The sequence below is a fragment of the Somniosus microcephalus genome, chromosome 11 (assembly GCF_052327205.1).
Source record: "Somniosus microcephalus isolate GS21.2 chromosome 11, FLI_Smic_1.0, whole genome shotgun sequence".
Taxonomy (NCBI): Eukaryota; Metazoa; Chordata; class Chondrichthyes; order Squaliformes; family Somniosidae; genus Somniosus; species Somniosus microcephalus.
The window spans coordinates 165,632,441-165,653,858 of NC_140997.1; the positions used below are offsets into that span (position 1 = coordinate 165,632,441).

Below are 21,418 nucleotides of genomic sequence, written 5' to 3' on the forward strand. Positions count from 1 at the left end.
AAATACGATATTCGCTAGGTACAAGTTTCAGAAGAAAGTACAAGGAGCTAGTGAGTCGTTTGAACAGTTCGTGACTGAGTTAAAACTGCTGGTAAAAGTCTGTGAATATGCAGATAAAGATGAGATGGTCAGAGACCGCATCGTGTTTGGAATACATTCAGCTAAAGTGAGAGAGAAACTTTTCAATGTTGGGTCCGGGCTAATGCTGGACAAAGCTATGGACATAGCTAGATCGCACGAGATAGCCCAAGCACAGTTGAAAATCACAACCGGTGCCACGAGCATCTCAAGTGAACAGACAGTGCACGCAGTTAATAGATACACACCAAAGAACACCGCCCAGAGAACGTGTTTCAGAACAGAAAGAACAGAGAGAGTTCTAAAAATGGGCGACACAGACATAAAATGCTTCAAAAACTGCGGATACTGTGGAAACAAGATACATGGGGAAAAGGTGCAATTCCCCGCCAAAGGAAGGCAATGTGCTACATGTGGTAAACGGAACCACTTTGCTAAAGTTTGCAGGACTGTTTTCGGAAAACCAGTACACACAGTGAGTGACAGCCAAATGCCAGATAGAGAGCCAAATGCAGAGGAACTGTTTATTGATTCTGTGTCACAGAAAAACAGATTTCAGAGACTGAGCAAGCTTTTGCCGATATTGAGATAGGAAAACATGGCACAGAGCTTAGGTTTAAACTAGACACTGGAGCTCAGGTTAATGTAATTCCTCTGAGTGAGTATCACAGCTTGAAGGATGAGTGTGAGCTACAGCCCACCTCATGCAGACTGACCGGCTATGGGGGTGAGCAGCTCATTGTAAAAGGCACATGCGTGATGAAATGCAAGTACAAAGAAAGCGACATGATGTTGGATTTTTACATTGTTGACACTCAAGCACCTCCAGTGCTAGGTCTAAAGGCATGTTTAGACATGGACCTCGTCAAGCTAGTGCTATCATTGACAGCACCAGTTGAGAAGCAGACAGTCATGGAGGAGTTTGCTGACGTTTTCAAAGGAATCGGACTATTCCCAGGTGAATGCACTAGACACCTTGACCCAGCAGCAACCCCTGTGGTTTGCCCACCGAGAAGGATACCCCTTGCTCTACGTAGTCACCTGAAGGAGGAGCTGCAGAGCATGGAGAATACAGAAATCATCGTCCGGGAAACAGAACCGACAGAGTTGGTCAATGCGTTAGTAGTGGTTGAGAAACCACGTACAGGCAAGCTCAGAGTCTGTCCTGACCCCAGAGGTTTGAACAAGGCTATCAAACGCCCTCACTACCCTCTACCACCGCTAGATGACATCACACCCAAGCTAGTGGCAGCACGCTACTTCAGTGTTATGGACGCACGATCAGGATACTGGACTATCAAGCTCACGGAAGAGTCATCTAAGCTAACAACGTTCAACACACCATTTGGACGCTACCGATTTCTGCATTTACCATTTGGTCTTAACTCAGTTCAGGATGAATTCCAGTGGAAGATCGACGAAACCTATAAAGGCCTCGACGGAGTAGTCACAATCGTAGATGACATCCTCATCTATGGCAGGAATAGAGAGGAACATGACAGGAACCTCCGTGCGATGCTACAAAGATCACGGGAGAAGAAAAGCATAATCAGATCCACCGAGATCAGTTATTTCGGGCATCGCCTCTCAACTGATGGCATTAAGCCGGATCCAGAAAAAATCTCCGCCATCAAGAAGATGGAGTCGCCGAAGAACCGCGCAGAGCTAGAGACAGTACTAGGCATGGTTAACTAATTAGCCAAGTTTGACCCGAGCCTCTCCGAAATCAACGCACCCATGCGTCAGTTGCTCAAACAATCCAATGAGTTCCTGTGGGACAACCAACTTGACACAGCATTTCAGAAAATGAAAGACCTAATCACCAGAGAACCAGGACCAGTTCTTGCCTACTTTGACCCCAACAAAGAGCTCAGACTACAAGTGGACGCGTCAAAGTATGGACTAGATGCAGTATTACTGCAAGAAGGAAAGCCCATTGGCTACGCTTCCAGATCTCTCTCAGACAGTGAAATCAACTATGCTCAAATCGAGAAAGAGCTATATGCAATTCTGTTTGGATGTAAGCGTTTCCACCAGTACGTCTATGGCCGACAAGTCATTGTGGAATCCGACCACAAGCCCCTCGAGTCAATCATGAGGAAACCACTAGCCGCAGTCCCACCAAGGCTACAGAGAATGATCCTTCAGCTACAGAAGTACGACTTCACAATCATTCACCGTTCAGGCAAAGACTTTCCTGTCACAGACATGCTCTCCAGAAAGTCTCTTAGCTACCAGGACAGCAGCCTCAGTGAAGGCATGGATGTGCAGGTGCACATGGTGTACAACAGCTTACCTGTGAGTGACTCAAAACTGAAGGAGATCCGAGCAGGAACAGAGAAAGATGCACAGCTCACACTGCTGAGCAAAGTCATACATGAAGGATGGCCTGAGGAAAGGAGGAAATGCCCTTAGAGCATATCTGAATTCTGGAACCACAGAGATGAACTGTCACAAATCAACAGAATCATCTTCAAAGGGGAGAAAATCATAATTCCTACCAGTTTCAGAGAAGAGATGTTGACAAAAATTCATGCTGGACATATGGGCATGGAAAAATGCAAACAAAGAGCACGTGACATTATGTTTTGGCCCGGAATGTGCAAACACATTGAGGACATTGTCAGAAAATGTTCCATTTGTCTAGAATGCCTCCCATCAAATGTCAAAGAGCCCATGATACCTCACCGTATCCCAGACAGGCCCTGGCAGGTCGCAGCAACGGATCTGTTCACATGGAACAACGAGGACTACATAGTGACTGTTGATTACTACAGCAGATTTTTTGAACTGGACAAGATTCACAGCACCACATCTGCAGCTGTGATCCACAAGCTAAAGGCAGCCTTTGCCAGGCATGGCATTGTAGAGACTTTAGTCTCAGACAATGGCCCCCAATATAATTCAAAAGAGTACGAGTCGTTTGCCAAGGCATGGGATTTCACACATGTCACATCAAGCCCACATTACCCTCAAAGTAATGGCCTTGCTGAAAAAACTGTCCAGATTGCAAAAACACTCATGGACAAAGCCAAAGCGGACAAAAGAGACCCCTACATCAGTCTCCTTGAGTACCGCAACACTCCGGTTGACAACTTCAAGTCACCAGCACAGCTGTTGATGAGCCGCAGACTTCGCTCAATCCTTCCAAGCACCAACCAGCAGCTGCAGCCAGAGGTCGTCAGCTGCAAGCAAGTGCATGCAAAACGTGTACAGAGACAGTATCTCTTTTGGTGTTGCTATGACAGGTCAGCTAGACTACTGCTGCCGCTGCACATGGAGAATCTGTCAGAATCCAGGAGCATGACTATTGGAAGCCAGCAGTCGTCATCCAGCCAGCTGACACTGAGCGATCGTACCACGTCCGCACCCCAGAAGGACAGGTGTACCGCCGCAATTGCAGGCACCTCCTGAACACCAAGGAACAACACCGTCATTCCGACGAGAGGATCAGTTCAACAGAGTGTGATGAACAGAGCAATACACAAAACACATCATACCTACCTGAACCTAAACCTGAACCGGAATTTTTGACCAATTCAGGAGCATGCTCAGTTCCATACCACAGAAGGTCGGGACGAGAAGTCAAGCCTAGAGTTATCCTGGACTTGTGAACTGTCAAAGGGTATAGGCGGATCGCTGCCCTAAAAGAAAAAACTGTACATTGTTATTGAAACATTGAGATGTTTTCAGCGCTAGTTAAATGTTGAGTCTACTTATATGTTTATGCTACTGAGAACATTAGGCAGAAGAAAGGTTTAAAAGTAATGCATAACATTTTTCTTTTAAAAGAAAGGGGATGTAACATTTGCATATCGAATTATCATTGGCCCGCAGGCATCTGTAAGGAATACCTATTATGTTCACGTGATCACATGCTGAGTTGTCATTGGCCTGCAGGCATCTGCAAGGTGCCCTAACTCCATCTTGTCCCCAGTGTGCTGATGTGAGTAAGATCAGACCTAATCTTCCATATATATAAAAGGATATGTCTCTCTCTGTCTCTCTGTCCGGCTATACAATCAAAAGTTATAGAGCGTACCGATACATATGTTATATCAAAAGAAAGCTCATCATTAGGGGACTCTTGTAGGTGTATTTACTTTTTAGTCACACAAAAATTGTTTGGACAGTGTACAAAAAACTTTCAAAATTACCCAAAAATCCACTCATTAGCGCTTGACCAATCCTACCTCTCATTAGCGTTGAGTGATGTGCTGCTTGACCAATCCTGCAGTTCACTCACCTGATGCTTGACCAATCGGTGCTTCACAGGCACTCCAGTCTCCTAATGCTCCAGTCTCCCTAAACTTCGCCGCCATTTTTTTCATCCCCACAGGGACACCACCAGCCAAACAAACCCCCACATTTGCACTTCGGCAGCGGCAGGTGAGTTTCCACGCAGCGGGCGGGTCATCGGCAGCGGCCAACCGTCAACCGCGCCACCCGCGGGGGAGCTCCATCCCCACAGCAACCCCCACATTGCGGCTCCCGATCCCGCTCCTGCCCCGCCGCACCGGCAGGTAAGTTGGGCTCACTCGGGCCGTGCCTCGCAACCCCTCGACCCGACACACACAGCGGTCGGGGGAGCGGCAGCGGCCGCCCGTCAGCCGCGCGATCCACGAGGGAGCTCAGCTCCGGTCCGTCTCTGCCCGACAGCCCGGCCGCACCTCAAGCGCTAGGCCCCGCACGGCCGCTATCAGAACGGCACCGGGCCTCAGGCGCTAGGCAGGGTGAGGGGAGGGGGTGAGGGGAGGGGGGTAGGGGGAGGTGAGGGGGGGAGGGGGAGGGAGGGAGGCACGGAGAGGACAGCACAGGGAGAGGGGGAGAGGGACAGAGAGGGGGGACACACAGGGGCACAGAGACCGCACGGCCCAAAATTGCCCTGGCAACGCCGGGCTCCCCTGCTAGTGCTTCATAAAAGAGTTTAAACTATAATACTCCATTGTCCTGCAATTTATTATTTTTGTACAAAGTGTGCAAAACAAGACAATCACCACATGAGACTCACTATATCACTCATTTGCAGAGACTGGGAATGCCAGGGGAGAGGCACCATCCTCTGTGCTTTTCTCTTTACAGTACAGGTATATTGCACTGTAATGCTAATGCTGCTCACCATGAGGTCCCAAGTTCACAAACATCTTTTTCACTTCTCATGCCACATCATGTTTTCAACAGAAAACCAGGGACATAATAATGGCTGAGATTTTGCTGTGAAAATAATGGTGAAGACAATAGCGCACACCATTATTTATGCACAACTCGGACGGCAAATTCCGGCGAGCGGAGATGCGTAGTTAAACACGAAAATATGAAAGTTGCTGCCTCCGTAAGTTGTGCGAAAATAGCATCTTGCTGTCTGGCTCTCCATTCAAATGTATTGAATGGCGTAAAGTTCCTGTACTGACATCAAAGCTACGGACTAAATGCACTACACAAAGTTAAGGCTCGTCCATTCCAGTCTAAGTACCCGTGATAAGTCCTAATTACTGCCATACAAACCTCTCTGCACTGAAAATTAACTTTTATGAGTGTGTAGTCTCTTCCTTCAGCATTTAATTATTGTTAGAAATTTAAAAGAAAGTAAATAATTTTTAAAAAACTTTATTGTCTCTTTTACCTTGCTCTCTTAATCCAATATTTCTTTAGCTCCTTTATTTTGCTTTCTGTACCTGATTTGACATTGAATTCACTATTCTGATGTGCACTTCCTGGTACAGACTCTGCACTGCTCAATAATGATTCTTTTTTCTAATTGGTTAAGGAGATACACAGCTGCTTGCTCTGTCACACTGATCCCAGATGCTCTGTAGGGGGCACCACGCTGTTTGGATGGTCGGCTGACAGCAACTTGCTGTGCAAAACCCCATAGAAAGTCTGTGGGCAAGTGCAAGTCCAACGAATGGCTGCCATTGTTGGTTCATCGCTCACAGCAAAATCCAGCCCAATATTTCTTCCAACAGTGATCATATAATGCTTCTGGATAATTTATAGAAAGAAAGAAAGACTTGCATTTATATAGCGCCTTTCATGACCTCAGGATGTCCCAAAGAGCTTTATAGCCAATGAAGTACTTTTTTTGAAGTGTCGTTACTGTTGTAATGTAGCAAACGCGGCAGTCAATTTGCGCACAGCAAGCTCCCCCAAACAGCAATGTGATAATGACCAGGTAATCTGTTTTTTAGTGATATTGATTGAGGGATAAATATTGGTCAGGCCACCGGGGATAACTCCCCTGCTCTTCTTCGAAATAGTGCCATGAGATCTTTTACATCCAACTGCGAGTGCAGACAGGGCCTCGGTTTAACGTCTCATCTGAAAGATGGTACCACCGACAGTGCAGCTCTTCCTCAGTACTGCACTGGAGTATCAGCCTGGATTTTCTGTTCAAGTCTCTGGCTTGTACCCACGACCTTCTGACTCAGAGGCAAGAGTGCTGCCCAATGAGCCACGGCTGACAGAGCTGAGAAGTTATTTAGACTCACTACTATGCATTCCCTTGTGAGTTTTCTCATTTTTTCTCATTCCTACTCTAGCACTTCTAAGTGCAACCTGAGGCCCTGGGATTTGAGATGTGGACAAATGCTCTATATTACTGTGAGCCTCTTGTGACGGAGGTGGCACTTGACTCAGGGCCGCGGAATATCAGGACATGGAACCTCCACAGCCTTGGCCTGCTGTCTTTCTTCCAGCTGTGAAGACATCTGAGGAAACTGAGCCGAGAACTCTCTGCATCTACTGTTCCAAGGGGAGGCATAATTGTCAGAGCCGGCTCCTGCTCTCCCACTTGGTATGGGATGAGGATATTGGCTACTGCTGACCTGTGGGAACACAGACCTTCTGGAATTGCTAACACTCCTTAATCCCTGGGAGACAGTATTCAAGTATCCTGCAAACCCTCTGAGATGGTGCCCTGGAGATCTCTCTTTTTCGTCACCCAAGGCCTGAATGTTACAAGTCAAAGCCTGCATGTTGGAGGTGCTGACTTGCATCCAAGCCTCTGTCTTCTGTGTGATGTAAGCAGAGATTCCTACAGTTGCTACTTTCTCCAGGCTACTCTGCATTGTTGAGAGGGATTCTCTGAGTTACCGCAAAGGCTGATTTTGGGCTCTGCCGCCAGCCATGCAATCTGCTGCACATTTTGGAGAGGCTTTGCAAGGCTTTCCTATGGGTTTGATACTCTGCAAGCAACCTTCTTTTCATGTTAGAGCCCTTGACATCGTTCTCCAAATGCTGTTTGGCCAAGGGATGTCATTTCTTTTGTCTCCACTCAGGAGCATTCTTCACATTCACTACCTCTTCCTTTGGCTTCCTTGTGTGTTGTGCAACATCCAGTTTCCATCCCACATCTACATCCAAGTGAATCTATCTGGGCTGGTTAATGTGAGGGTGAATCACAATGTGGGCGAATTTCTGCTGGTTGTCCATCCTATTAAGGGCCTTGGAACTATCTCCATCTGCTGCTTCTTCCCTGCTTCAGGATCCTGTGGAGAGAAAAATACAGTCTCCTGCTAGGGCTAGGCACCATTTCTTTACTGTTAAGAACATAAGAACATAAGAAATAGGAGCAGGAGTAGGCCAATCGGCCCCTCGAGCCTGCTCCACCATTCAATAAGATCATGGCTGATCTGATCCTAACCTCAAATCTACTATCACTCTCCATCCCACCCGAACCCATGTGATCTCCCGGGAGAGGCGAAAAACCAGTTTAAAAAACCCAATGGCCAATTTGGGAGAAAAAATCTGGGAAATTCCTCTCCGACCCATCTAGGCGATCGAAACTCATCCAGGAGATCACTCTGTCCCTATATTTTCTACAGTACTTACCTTCTGTAGAGGCAATCTCCACCCCAGCCAGGAACAGGAATAAAACCATCTCCTGAAATCTAACAGAATTAGAACACAAAAAGTAGGAGCAGAACCAGGCTACAAGGCCCCTGGGCCCGCTCCACTACCCACAGGGCTACGACCAGTCCGAACCTAGACTCATGTCCAATTTCCTGCCCGCTCCCCGTAACCCCTAATTCCCTTTACTTCTAGGAAACTATCTATTTCTGTTTTAAATTGATTTAATGATGTAGCTTCCACAGCTTTCTGGGGCAGCAAATTCCACAAACCTACCACCCTCTGAGTGAAGGAGTTTCTCCTCATCTCAGTTTTGAAGGAGCAGCCCCTTATTCTAAGATTCTGCCCCCTAGTTCTAGTTTCACCCATCATTGGGAACACCCTCACCGCATCCACCCGATCAAGCCCCTTCACAATCTTATATGTTTCAATAAGATCGCCTCTCATTCTTCTGAACTCCAATGAGTAGAGTCCCAATCTACTCAACCTCTCATTATATGTCCACCCCCTCATCCCTGGAATTAACCGAGTGAACCTTCTTTGTACTGACTCGAGCGCAAGTATGTCTTTTCTTAAGTATGGACACCAAAACTGTATGCAGTATTCCAGGTGCGGTCTCACCAATACCTTGTACAACTGCAGCAATACCTCCCTGTTTTTATATTCTATCCCCCTAGCAATAAAAGCCAACATTCCATTGGCCTTCTTGATCACTTGCTGCACCTGCATACTAACTTTTTGAGTTTCGTGCACCAGGACCCCCAGATCCCTTTGTACTACAGTACTTTCCAGTTTCTTGCCATTAAGATAATAACTTGCTCTATGATTTTTCCTGCCAAAGTGCATAACCTCACACTTTCCAGTATTGTATTCCATCTGCCAAATCTCTGCCCACTTACTTAGCCTGTCTATGTCCCTTTGCAGGTTTTTTATGTCCTCCTCACTCACTACTTTCCCTCCCATCTTTGTATCATCTGCAAACTTTGATATGTTACACTCGGTCCCCTCCTCCAAATCGTTAATATAGATTGTAAAGAGTTGGGGACCCAGCACTGACCCCTGCGGAACACCACTAGTTACAGATTGCCAACCCGAGAATGAACCATTTATCCCAACTCTCTGCTTTCTGTTAGAGAGCCAATCCTCCACCCACGCCAGAATATTACCCCCAATCCCGTGATTTTTTATCTTGAGCAATAATCTTTTGTGTGGCACCTTGTCAAATGCCTTTTGGAAGTCTAAATACACTACATCCATTGGTTCCCCTTTATCCACCCTGTATGTTACTTCCTCAAAGAACTCAAGCAAATTTGTCAAACATGACTTCCCCTTCATGAAACCATGCTGAGTTTGCCCTATTAAATTATGTTTATCCAAATGTCCCGTTACTGTCTCCTTAATAATGGACTCTAAAATTTTACCAACCACAGATGTTAGGCTAACAGGTCTATAGTTTCCAGCCTTTTGCCTACTACCCTTTTTAAATAAGGGTGTTACATTAGCAGTTTTCCAATTTGCCGGGACCTTTGCTGAGTCCAGGGAGTTTTGGAAAATTATTACCAATGCATCCACAATCCCTACCGCCACTTCCCTCAAGACCCTAGGATGTAAGCCATCAGGTCCAGGGGATTTATCCGCCTTGTGTCCCATTATTTTACCAAGTACCACTTCCTTAGTGATTTTAATCGTATTTAGCTCCTCCCCCCCATAGAGCCCCCTGTTTGTCCAGTGTTGGGATATTCTTAGTGTCTTCTACTGTAAAGACTGATATAAAATATTTGTTCAGCGTTTTTGCCATCTCCATGTTTCCCACCATTAATTTCCCGGTCTCATCCTCTAAGGGACCAACATTTACTTTAGCCACCCTTTTTCTTTTTATATAACTATAGAAACTTTTGCTATCTGTTTTTATATTTTTTGCTAATTTACTTTCATAATCTATCTTCCCTTTCTTAATCAATCTTTTAGTTATTTTTTGCTGTCTTTTAAAGACTTCCCAATCTTCTATCCTCCCACTAGATTTGGCTACCTTATATGCCCTTGTTTTTAGTCGGATACTATCCTTAATTACTTTACTTAGCCACAGATGGCTATCTTTTCTTTTACACCCTTTTTTCCTCAGTGGAATATATATTTTTTGGAAGTTGTAAAATAACTCCTTAAATGTACACCACTGATCATGTACCGTCTTATCCTTTAATCTATTTTCCCAGTCCACTCTAATCAATTCCGCTCTCATACCTTCATAGTCTCCTTTATTCAAGCTCAGCATGCTTGTTTGAGATCCAATCTTCTCACCCTCTAATTGAATATGTAATTCAACCATGTTATGGTCACTCATTCCAAGGGGATCCTTTACTAGGACATTTTTAATTAATCCTGTCTCATTACACAGGACCAAATCTAAGGTTGCTTGCCCCCTGGTCGGCTTAGTTACATACTGCTCAAGAAACCCATCCCTAATACACTCAATGAACTCATCCTCAAGGCTGCCCTGCCCAGTTTGATTCTGTGTAAAGAATAAAAATGTTTAATTAATTTGAGCCCAGCTGTAAATAGGTATGTATCAGAAAATTCTCTAAGTGCCTCTTTGTGTTTTTCCAGCTGGTATAACTCTGTATGTCAGCTGCCTGTAAAAGGTTGGTTATCAACAGGTTTAAAAAGTCAGATTTTCAGGCAGTACAATTATAAACCAGTCTTACAGATACTATTTATGTCTTGCGTGATGTGATACTGAACACAAGGTGTAGGGTTCGGTCCTTTTATTTAAATTCGTTGATGGGATGTGGGCGTCGCTGGCTAGGCCTGCATTTAGTGCCCATCCCTAATTGCCCTTGAGAAGATGGTGGTGAGCCACCTCCTTGAACCGCTGCAGTCCATATGGTGTAGGTACACCCACAATGCTGTTAGGAAGGGAGTTCTAGGATTTTGGCCCAGCGACAGTGAAGGAACGGTGATACAGGTCCAAGTCAGGATGGTGTGTGGCTTGGAGGGGAACTTGTAGGTGGTGAGGTTCCCATGCGTCTGCTGCCCTTGTCCTTCTAAGTTGTAGAGGTCGCGGGTTTGGAAGGTGCTGTTGAAGGAGCTTTGGTGAGTTGCTGCAGTGCATCTTGTAGATGGTACACACTGCAGCCACAGTGCGCCGGTGGTGGAGGGAGTGAATGTTGAAGGTGGTGGATGGAGTGCCAATCAAGCGGGCTGCTTTATCCTGAATGGTGTCGAGCTTCTTGAGTGTTGTTGGAGCTGCACTCATCCAGGCAAGTGGAGAGTATTCCATCACACTCCTGACTTGTGCCTTGTAGATGGTGGAAAGGCTTTGGGGAGTCATAGGTGAGACACTCGTCGCAGAATTCCCAGCCTCTGGCCTGCTCTTGTAGCCACAGTATTTATATGGCTGGTCCAGTTCAGTTTCTGATCAATGGTAACCCCCAGGATGTTGATAGTGGGGGATTCAGCGATGGTAATGCCATTGAATGTTCTATGCAGTTTTCGTTGATCTTAGCTGGAATGGCAGTGGGAGTGCAACAAGTGCCCTCTGTCTCAAGGTTATAAAGGGGATAAAAATCATTTCCCATTCCCACTCCTGATCACTATTCAGTGATCTGTTAGGAGCATAAATTTGATGTATGACAGTAATATTAGGGTCAGCTGTGATATTCCCATGATTTGACAGCTGCTGATACTCATTCCCTAGGCTTATACATGGCAAAAGGCTGTTTGATCAATGTGCCAAGAACTGCCATTAATGGAAGCATACTCTAACCTCAGCCGTCAGGAGAGCCAAATTTGAAAATTGGACAAGACAAAAAGTATTCAAATGCTGATAACTAATATTTATTGTATGAAGTCTACCTTTACAGTGAGTTCATGATGAGCTTTATATGTCTTTAGTCATGTATGCTGTATGTATAATTCATTTTTCTGTTTCTCAAGACAAATCATTATTCCCTGCTGAGTTTTTTGTGTATTATAATTTCTGTTTTTTTCTGTTACCTCTTGTTTTTGTTTCTTGTTTACATTGTTTTGTTTATTCCAGTTGTACTTCCCAATGACACAGAGTCACCTGTCAGTGACATTGACTTGTCTGCTGGTGAGTTCTATTAACTATTGAGTGAGGCCACTTAAGCACTAATTATAATAACTGCATACTAACAGCTGCTTATGCTTGAAGCTTAGTAATATAAGTCTTCACATTTGGAACAGTGTGCACTATGCCAGTGGCTGAGGATTCACAACACACAATCAGTAATAATATCGGGAACATCACTTCCATTTGGCTTTGAAACTTTACTTTAAGCTGCCAAGCTTAACACAAAATCAGGCATTTGAAAAACACAGATAGAATATGAGCAATATCTGTTGAATTATGAATCTGAAAAACACAGTTTGTGACAGTGGCACTCCAGGATATGTTTTGATACCACCACTGATCTATTTACTGTGCATTTCCGGTGTTTTCTGTTTTTATTCCTCCGCCTTATAATATGGTTTAATAGTTATGAATGGTTCTTTCTCTTTTTATCCTTGACCTCATTGACATTACCAATATATCCAGAAAGTGCAGTAACAGGACCTAGTTTTTTTTGTTAAAACTTGCTCTTATGTACAGCACACCGACTCCTTCTGTGCGGCAATGGAACAAACATTCATAATATACTGCAGTACAGTCCACCAATGTAACCCTCTGATTCCTGCATTCTGCATCCTTTAATCTCTATATACAAATAAACAGTTTCCAATGCACTCTGCTCACCCTGAGAAAATAATAGAAAAGCAAACAAAAATTGTGCTTTCATTAGATTAAAAAAAATTAATCACCAAGATACTTGCAATCTGTTGACTTTTTCCACTTGCTAGCCTAACTAACCGAGGACAATGTTTCCTTTTATAATGTATTCCCAACTATTCATTACTTTATCTATAATTGTTGTAACTGAGAACTTCTACATTAAGGGACAGTGGGAGTCTGACTAACCACTCTGCCTTTAGTCAGCTTTAAACAGAAATATTAATAGAACACATTGGAGGGGGTGGGGGGGATTTGAACCTAAAAAAACGGATGCATGCAGGCATTGGGATAGTTAAAGAAATAAAAATCGGAATCCTGACTTGAACCCGCCCGGTTTTAACGGTGTGGAGGGGGGGGCTTGCCAATCAGCTGCCAGCAGGCGGGTCGTCTATTTAAATATTATAATGAGGCTGGAAGCCTCTGCTTTAACCTCCATTTTGTATGTAGCTTTAGCTGATTGGGTTTTGCACGCCTCGTCAAATCTACCAGCTAGTGCAAGGCGAGGACTGCTGGATCCAGGAGCAGTTACCTCCTGATTCCAGGGTCACAACCGAATCCACCCCCCATGATTGGAGAGCCCCCATGAGGCCTGCTTCCCCCCTCCAAGGTCTCTCTTCCCCCCCATCCCCCGCTCCTCCGCCCCCCACCCCCAGTACTGCTCCTTCGGACACCCCCCATCCTCCTCTAGCCGCCCCTCAGCCCCTGATCTTCTTTCCATACCACCACCAACCCCCCCCACCCCCGGCCTAATCTTCTACTTGCTCTCCCCACCCCCCACCAATCGTCGACCCAGTCCCCGATCTTCTTGCTGCTCCTGGTCCCTATGTGATCCCTCCCTCCCATGTGGCCTAGTGCCGCAGGCCTACCCGCCTGCAGCCAGCCAGCCTCTCAATCTGGCTGGCTGCGGGCGGGAAACAGAGGCTTCCTTTTCAAATCGGGCCCTGCCATTAAATCCCGGGTTACACAACTGCCTCAGAGCACCCCTGCCCCCAACCTGCCTTCCCCATTAAAATTCAGCCCGTTGTCATTGACAATGACAACTGATCGGATACAATACCCCATTTTTATGTTATCACTGAGTCTGGTGGTTGTTTTATGTTTTGATATATGAAATATATTACAAAAAATATTTACCTTTAGACTGCTAACAAGTAAAGCTCTTAAGTGTTCGGAGTACAAAATCCTACCTTAAGAATTCAACACAAATACCATCTGTCTGTGTCTTTCTGCTACCCGTGTTGGAATACTAAGTTATACACCTGATTCCTGGAGTTTAACGTTTTTTCTCAGGTGGTAATGCATTTTGTGTTCAAGATTCTGCATGGCCTCGGGAATGCTTTAAATAGAATTAGAAAAGAGGAGTTAATAACTTTAAGTGTGTATGCGGGATGCTTTCTTATATGTGTGTATAGTCCTTGGCCTAGGAATCATGATTGCATTTGCCAGTTACAAGGTCTTATGCATGGAACAGGAGGAAAGAGCTCCCAGTTACATTTACACGCTCTTTCTTACACTCTTTGAATCGTACATATAGGCCGTGATTTCGCAAGCCGTGTCGCATTTGGTATGGCCAGAGCAGACAGCGGCAGCAAACTCCGCACCCGTCTTCATCCCGTCGCCACCGAGTGATTTTCCCCTGATTTGGCTTGTTAAGCCCACCCTGCGAGGTTCCCGGCCAATTAAAAGGAAGTGGGCCTGATGATGTCATTTGATGACGTGTCTTCAGCCGGTTTCCTTAAAGGGACCATGTCCAAATTCATTTTGACATTTGTGCTGTCAGTATTCTACAGCACTGAGGTGCTGCAAACACTGACAAACACTGCACAAAGGTGCATGCCTGCACCCAGGCTCTCCCATGACTCCCTCCATATGCTTATGGAGGGAGTTACAGCACACAGGGAAGTCTTCTTTCCTTCCAATGGACGGAAGAAACCTCCCTAGGAGACCAACGCAGCCTGGTTGCACATTGCACAGGAGGACACAAGCAGGGATGTTGTCAGGAGTCCCTGGCTGCAGTGGCACAAACCTTTCAATGATCTCAGTAGATCACGAAATGTTACTGCAAAGCCACACTCAACCTCATCCTCCTGTGCCACTCATCACATCCCCATCACTCTGCCTTCCTTACCCTACTCCTACACATCCTTACTCACACCAACTTACCTTGCACCTCCACCCATCCCTCTCTATCTGCATTATCACTTCCCCATCTCACTAGCCACCCCTCACGCTCACCCTCATCCTAGTCCAATCATAACAACTAACAACACACAAGGGTAGGCACTTGGGTGTTTTAGCCAATGGTCGTGTAATCTTTCTGTTAATGTGTTGTCAAATATTGAAATCTATATTTTCAACATTTTACATTGTTGGACAGATCTGTGCTCACCTTTGGAAGTGTTTTAGTGAGTTCCAGTGAGTGGTGAGACATATATGGCCCAGAAATTCGGCTCTCCCTGGGTGAGTACGCACGGGGTACTCACCCGTAGGCCAAATGGAATTGCCGGTTTCCTGCATGCACTGCGCATGCGCGGGAAACCGGCACTTCCGATCCTCTGAATGAAGAGGTTCAGAGGTCGAATGTGCGCGCAGGGGAGGCTGCGCGTGCGCTTTGAACTTAGGTTTTTTTTTTACAGGTTTTCCCGGGTGGGTAAGCCTGCAGGATTTACACATTTAAAAAGCAGGTGTAAGGCCTGCTTTTTGCAAGGTAAGTGGTCAATTAATTAAAATTAAAACATTTTTTCCACAGGTTTATTATTTTTAAATACTTTAAAGCAAGGTAAGTTTATTTTTAGCCCTGTTATAATATAAAATTATTTTTTTCAAAAATTTAAATTAATGTTTAAAATAGTTATTTTATGTAATTTATAGTTTATTTAAAATGTGTGATTTAAAAAAAAAAAAATTATTTAAGGTTTACTGCTATTTTGGGCCCGTAGCATTTATAAGTTTTGACAGGTCTACCTGTCAATCTTATGAATGGGCTTTTCCCTCCTCCGATTGGCTGCCCATGGCTCACGTGATCCCAGGGGATGCATCGCACTAACTACACCCCTGGGACACGCAAGCACTGCGCGCCGGCAGCTGGGCCAGGCCCCGGAGCGGAATTCTACGGGGCCCTACAGCTCAACTGCCGGCGCGCAAGGTAAGTGCAGGTCGGAGGCTTACACCCGCGGGAAGCCCCCGACCAGAATTTCTGGGCCATAATGTTCCCCCCCCCACCCCACCCCGCCCCCCAATGGTGATGAGTGTGAAAGGATTGGCTTGGACATTGTAGGAATGCTTTATGGTGCTAGTGTGGGGCGGTGCCATCATGTGGCAGCTTGGGTGTTCAGTGTTAAGTGAAGGAAATCTGGACATGGTGAGGCCACCGCTGGCGTCCTGGGCAGCAATGTGCATGGATGATGATGCCCTGTGTCCAGTGCAGCATCAGTTTATTGCGGAGAAGGTTGGCGTGGATGTTGGTGCTGCTGGTCTGCCTGGTGATGCTGGTGTTGGGGATGATCGTTTGGGGATTTTGAGGACCAGGGTGAGATTTTTCAAGGGCACCGATGCTGATGGAATAGATGGCCGGTGAGGTTGAGATGACAGAAGTAATCTGTCAATGTTGAGATAGGTTGTTCCAAGGAGGTGATAGTGGATAGAGAGATTACTCCAAACACTTCAAAAGTGCGTAAAACTGAAAAGTGGGTTCTAAATACCGAAGGCTGAAGTTTCTCAGATTGGAAAGTGACCAGCTGTAAAATGGCAGGTTTTAAACCAATTTTGCAGCTGTCACCTATTGAAAGAAATGGAGAGTTATTCAGAACCTGACATACTTACCTGACATGATCCCCGAGCGACGGGAACCTCGTAGAAAACATGGCAAAATGCTTTGGAGCTGGGAAAAATGGGGATTTAATTACTTTAAACACCCTCCTAACAAGCACAATTAAATGAGCCGCCGCTTTGAGTGCCGTATCTACAAAGTGCAGATAGAAACCGCACTTGGAAAACTGACAAGGAAGCGGGTATAGAGTGGGATACCGGCCCGCTGTCAATCTTTCTGATTTTGACAGTGGACCAGCCTCCAAACCTGCCCTCTGAGTGCCAGCAAAATTCAGCCCATAATAATCACTTGTTTATTATGCAACCCTGAGTGCTTTGAGAGAGCAATAGCAGTTTTGCCCAGGTTTCCAAGACGTGGCATAACATAGATATGTAAATTACCACAATTTGTTCTTCACGTCAACATAGTGTTGTGAAAAAGAGACAAATGTTCACCTGATTCACTGTCTCTGTGGCAATTTTAATAACATAATGATGTTTCTGTCTTAAAAAGTTGCAATTATTCTGGATATTCAGAAATAATTTGTAAAACATCATTAAATTAACATAATTTGGCAACTATTCAGTTGAACATTCATGCCAACATGTATGCAAGCGTAATGATGCTCAGCAGACCTGCTGTTCACATTCGCCACCTCTCTAAATGATGGCAGCCTCTAAAATATTCAAATGAAAGGCAAAGTCAATTTGCAGGAATACTCTAGCTTCCAGTAATTTGATGTTCTCAATAACAATTATCTGTCTAGTGCAAAAATGAGAAATAACGCAAATACTTCTTTAAAAAAAAAGCCATTCCACACAGCAGGTAGAGATTGCAGTGGAGTTTCAAAGAAATTGCCCAAGATCATTGTGACGCTATAGCACTGCCTGTGAATGTTAAATGTTAATGGTGAAATACAGACTTTGTATTAAGCTGTTGTGTCCCACTTGCAATGTGAACAGTGCACATCGAGGTTAATTGTTTTTAGTTAGTTGTAGTTTCTATTTATTTTAATCAAGCACCCATATTAACACAAATTAAAAAAATAGCACATATAACACACCTTTCATTATTTGACTCTAAAGTACCTTGATTTATCCAATTTCTTGCAACAAAATACTTGACATAACAGAGCTTCAGGCTATCATACAACTTGCAAGCATTGTAGTAACAGTATCAGGAAGCAAGAACACTCGTGTGCTCCAACACTGGAATAGGTCACCATGAAAAATAGATTTTCAATAAAGCCTATGAGTAATGGTTTGCACAATCAAATATTTGTGATTGAGTTCTTAACAAATATGCTTCTGAAATAGGATCTAGATTTGTAAGGATGTATGAGGATCAAATATAAACTGTTGAATACGTTTCTACCTGCTTACATACTGGAAGCAGAATTGCAGGAAATAAATAGTAGTTTGCTCAGTTTCTGAAAGAAAAAAGATGGGTTAAAGTTTCAGATGGGATCCTTCACCTGCCTGAAATATGAATCTGTTTTATCCCCATTTTTATTTCAGATGTCAAGCTTTTGCAGTTTTCCTTTGTCTCTGAAAAACTGTATTGATTACTTTCCAATCTCAGTGTGGAGTATTTTTTAAACAGTATCACATCTACAACTCGCAGCTTGCTTAGTTTTCTGCTAACATAATTTAACCTCATTACTATTGTTATTCATGATTGAAATATTAATTTTTTTCTAAGGATCTGTGTTTTAGTTGTTTTAATACTCTGGATTAATGTTAAATAAATTGTACAGCAGCATGGGACATACCTGTGAACCCTGTGCAGTCTGTGGATGTACATGTTTCTGTGATGTAATGTATTTTTCATGGTTTGTATGATCAATAGTGAAAATTAGTTGGTTAGGATTGTTGTCCTTTTTTGTTCCCACCCACTGTTGTTTTTTGGCTCTTAATTTTACGTTGAGAAGGCAGAACAATCTGGATTTCTCCTTGGCTACCTTTTGAATTAGCTGATGGGAGTTATATTTTTGTGGAATTGGCCTGGTGCTGACAATTTTCAGGCTCTGTCTTGCAGCCAGGCAAAGAAGTGGTGAAAGTTGGCCAGGAACAGCAGCTCAGTCCAAGGTGACATTTGAACTTTCAAAACTTTGGTTTGGTGCCTAACATTGCATTGCTGGAGCTGTCTGGTTACTTAGATCATCAGCTGTTCTCTTTGCCTGAGATCCCAAATGCACCTTTTTTTCCTGTTCCCAATTTAAAAAAAAAACTCAGCTGCTATAGTTGAAACCTAGGATAAAATGTCCTTATAATGTTTGGTTCATTTAAAATATACACCAAGACATTAAATATTCCAAGTTACTGCAATTGACATACGACACCCTAGCTTCCCATTTCCATTAGCTTTTGCAATTTTTTCCCTCCGCACACAGGGTTACTAGAACACGGAGTACTTTATCACAAGTGGCTACTGAGGCAGAGAATGTAATATCATTTAAAAAGGAGTTGGATAATTATTTGAAAAAGGGCATGGAAATGAGATTAGAGTAGGTAACTCCAATTGAAGAGCTAGCATAAACGCGATGGGCCAAGTGGCGGCCTCTTATGATGTAAGTTCTGTGATCATTGTGGAAAGGACATTTTGTTTTAAGCAGAAGCAGATGCAGTGTTCTCCTTTGCCCACCGTTGGTTCTCAACTCTGCGAAGGTGTGCACTGAAGAGGCATGCTGTGCAGTTATGCTGTACCAGTGCTCAGCAGGAATGAAATATCCCAACCTCCAGATGTTGACTTCTATTAAAGAATAACTAAAAAAAATAGAACAGCATAGATGCCTTTAAGGGGAAGCTAGATAAGTACACAAGGGAGAAAGGAATAGAAGGATTTGGTGATAGGGTGAGATGAAGTAGGATGGGAGGAGGCTCGTGTGGAGCATAAACACTGGCACAGACCAGTTGGGCCGAATGGCGTGTTTCTGTGCTGTAAATTCTATGTAATTATATGAGTTGATGTTTCATTTAAGAAGCTAGGCTGATTTTCCGAGAAGCTCTGTCTGCATCTGCTCTTACACTACCAACCCTGGCTACAAATATATTCTGTACTGTTTGCTCAGCTTACAATTGTTTTTTACGTATTAACCATGTCTTTGTGTAATGTCCGTGTGTAATTGAGACACGGACTGCAGAAGTTGGTTATAACAGGTGTTTACTGAATGGAGACAAAACTGGAACTACTATACAAAGTTACTACACAGGCTTATATACAGGGGTGGTCACTACTGGTACTGCAGTATACAGGGGCTGCAGAATATAGTTCCTTCTTCAAGGTACATACACTACACTTTGCACATGGATATGTCAGGCATGTTTGCTCATAACTACATCTGTAATCACATACCTGGTGACATAAAAAGTTGTTTTTTGATGTAAGGTCTAAATATCCATAATACAAGTTACATTTAACTTACAATTATGAGGATTTGCTTTGATGTCACATTCTCTTGCTTAATTTTTAGAGGTGTTAAATTTGGGGATAAAAAACAAAAGCATCATAGTGAAAACTAATGGCCCAGATTTTGCAGTCAGGGGCGAAGGAACAGCTTTCACCGTTAATCTCGTGTAAAATTGCCTAGAGACATTTTGTAGGCTTGTCAGCAGAGATTTCTACTAATCCGGCGTCTGATCTAGTGCGACGCCCTCCACAGGGGATCTGTGAGCAGGACAAACAGCAGTGAGACTCATCAACAAATCAAATTGTAGTATCCTCACTGAGCCACACAGACTGCAAACCAGGAAGTAAAAAACAGGAAATATAAATTACAATTAAATCATTGTACAGGAAGCAAAATAAAGATTTGGACATAGACCTGAGATTAAGGGAGAGAGATAAAAGAGAAAAACAGAAAATCTAAAAATGCATTATTTTAATTATTTTTTTAAAATCTGCAACATTAATTTTCTTCTGAGGGAACCAGACTACCCAGGGAGGATTTTCAGCAGGAATTATCACTTATTATGTGGTTTAAAAATGCACGAGCCCTAGGTTTTACAAGCCATTTTTAATGCAGGACAAGTGGGCAGTTAGCCTAAGTTCATGCCATTACATTGATTTCTGTACAGATTCCATCGTCGAAGACTGCAACAGTCTGTGGAGGAACGGGTATCACTGACAGCAATTTCCGGATTTCTGCATTTACTGTACATGCATGGCAGTCAGAAGTTGCTGTCAGATTTACCCTGTAAGAATAGTGAGCGCTGATAGCCTTGCCATTATTATTACAGTAAAATCTGGGCCAATATGTATGTTTAGCAAAATACTTGTGTTAAAAGGTTCATACTTTAAAATCATCACTTGTTTAAAACTGAGATAAAGTGGAGTAGAAGATTTGAAAACAATGCAAATGAATTCATGAGACAAATCACGGTATTTCTGGAAAGAAAGATATATTGAGAAGGGTGGGTCAGTTGGATTGAGATCATTCAAAAGATGATGGGCTTGTTGAGACCAGTAACCTTTTCCTGTTCCCAAAAGTTTTTTTTATTCTTATGAACATGTTTTAAAACTCATTATCGAGTTCAACAATTTCAGATCATAACCTCGGCCCCTATTATATTTTTATATATTTTTTATCCACACTTTTGGTTTGTGCCTTTTCTTTTTTCTCTCTCCCACATGGCAGCTGTCTTTCACTCTGCCAGTGCATTTCACACTTCATCTAGAGCCATTGTTTGTTTCTTTACCTGTCCTATTACTATCTCGTCTCACCTTGAATATCTCTTAATGTCTCTTCTTTCATCCCCTCCCCCATTTCCCAGCCCCCAAACTGCCTTTTAATCTTTTCATTTCCTGCCTTTTTTCTCAGTTCTGTAGAAGGCTTTCGACCCGAAACGTTGACTCTGTTTCTCTCTCCACGGATGTTGCCTGGCCTGCTGAGTTTT

General features: G+C 43.8%; 1 protein-coding gene across 14 annotated transcripts in view; it reads left to right on the top strand.

Annotated features, from left to right (window-relative positions):
* The window catches only part of chl1b (cell adhesion molecule L1-like b), a 1,240,677-nt gene that overhangs the window by 652,845 nt on the left and 566,414 nt on the right, over positions 1 to 21,418 (top strand). For 13 of the 14 annotated variants that reach the window (XM_086001404.1, XM_086001409.1, XM_086001398.1 and 10 more), the window contains one exon: positions 11,963 to 12,016. The exons of the other annotated variant lie outside the window; for it this stretch is intronic. In XM_086001404.1, coding sequence (XP_085857530.1) covers positions 11,963 to 12,016 — 54 coding nt within the window. The remainder of the gene's footprint in view (positions 1 to 11,962; positions 12,017 to 21,418) is intronic. 14 annotated transcript variants of the gene reach the window in all.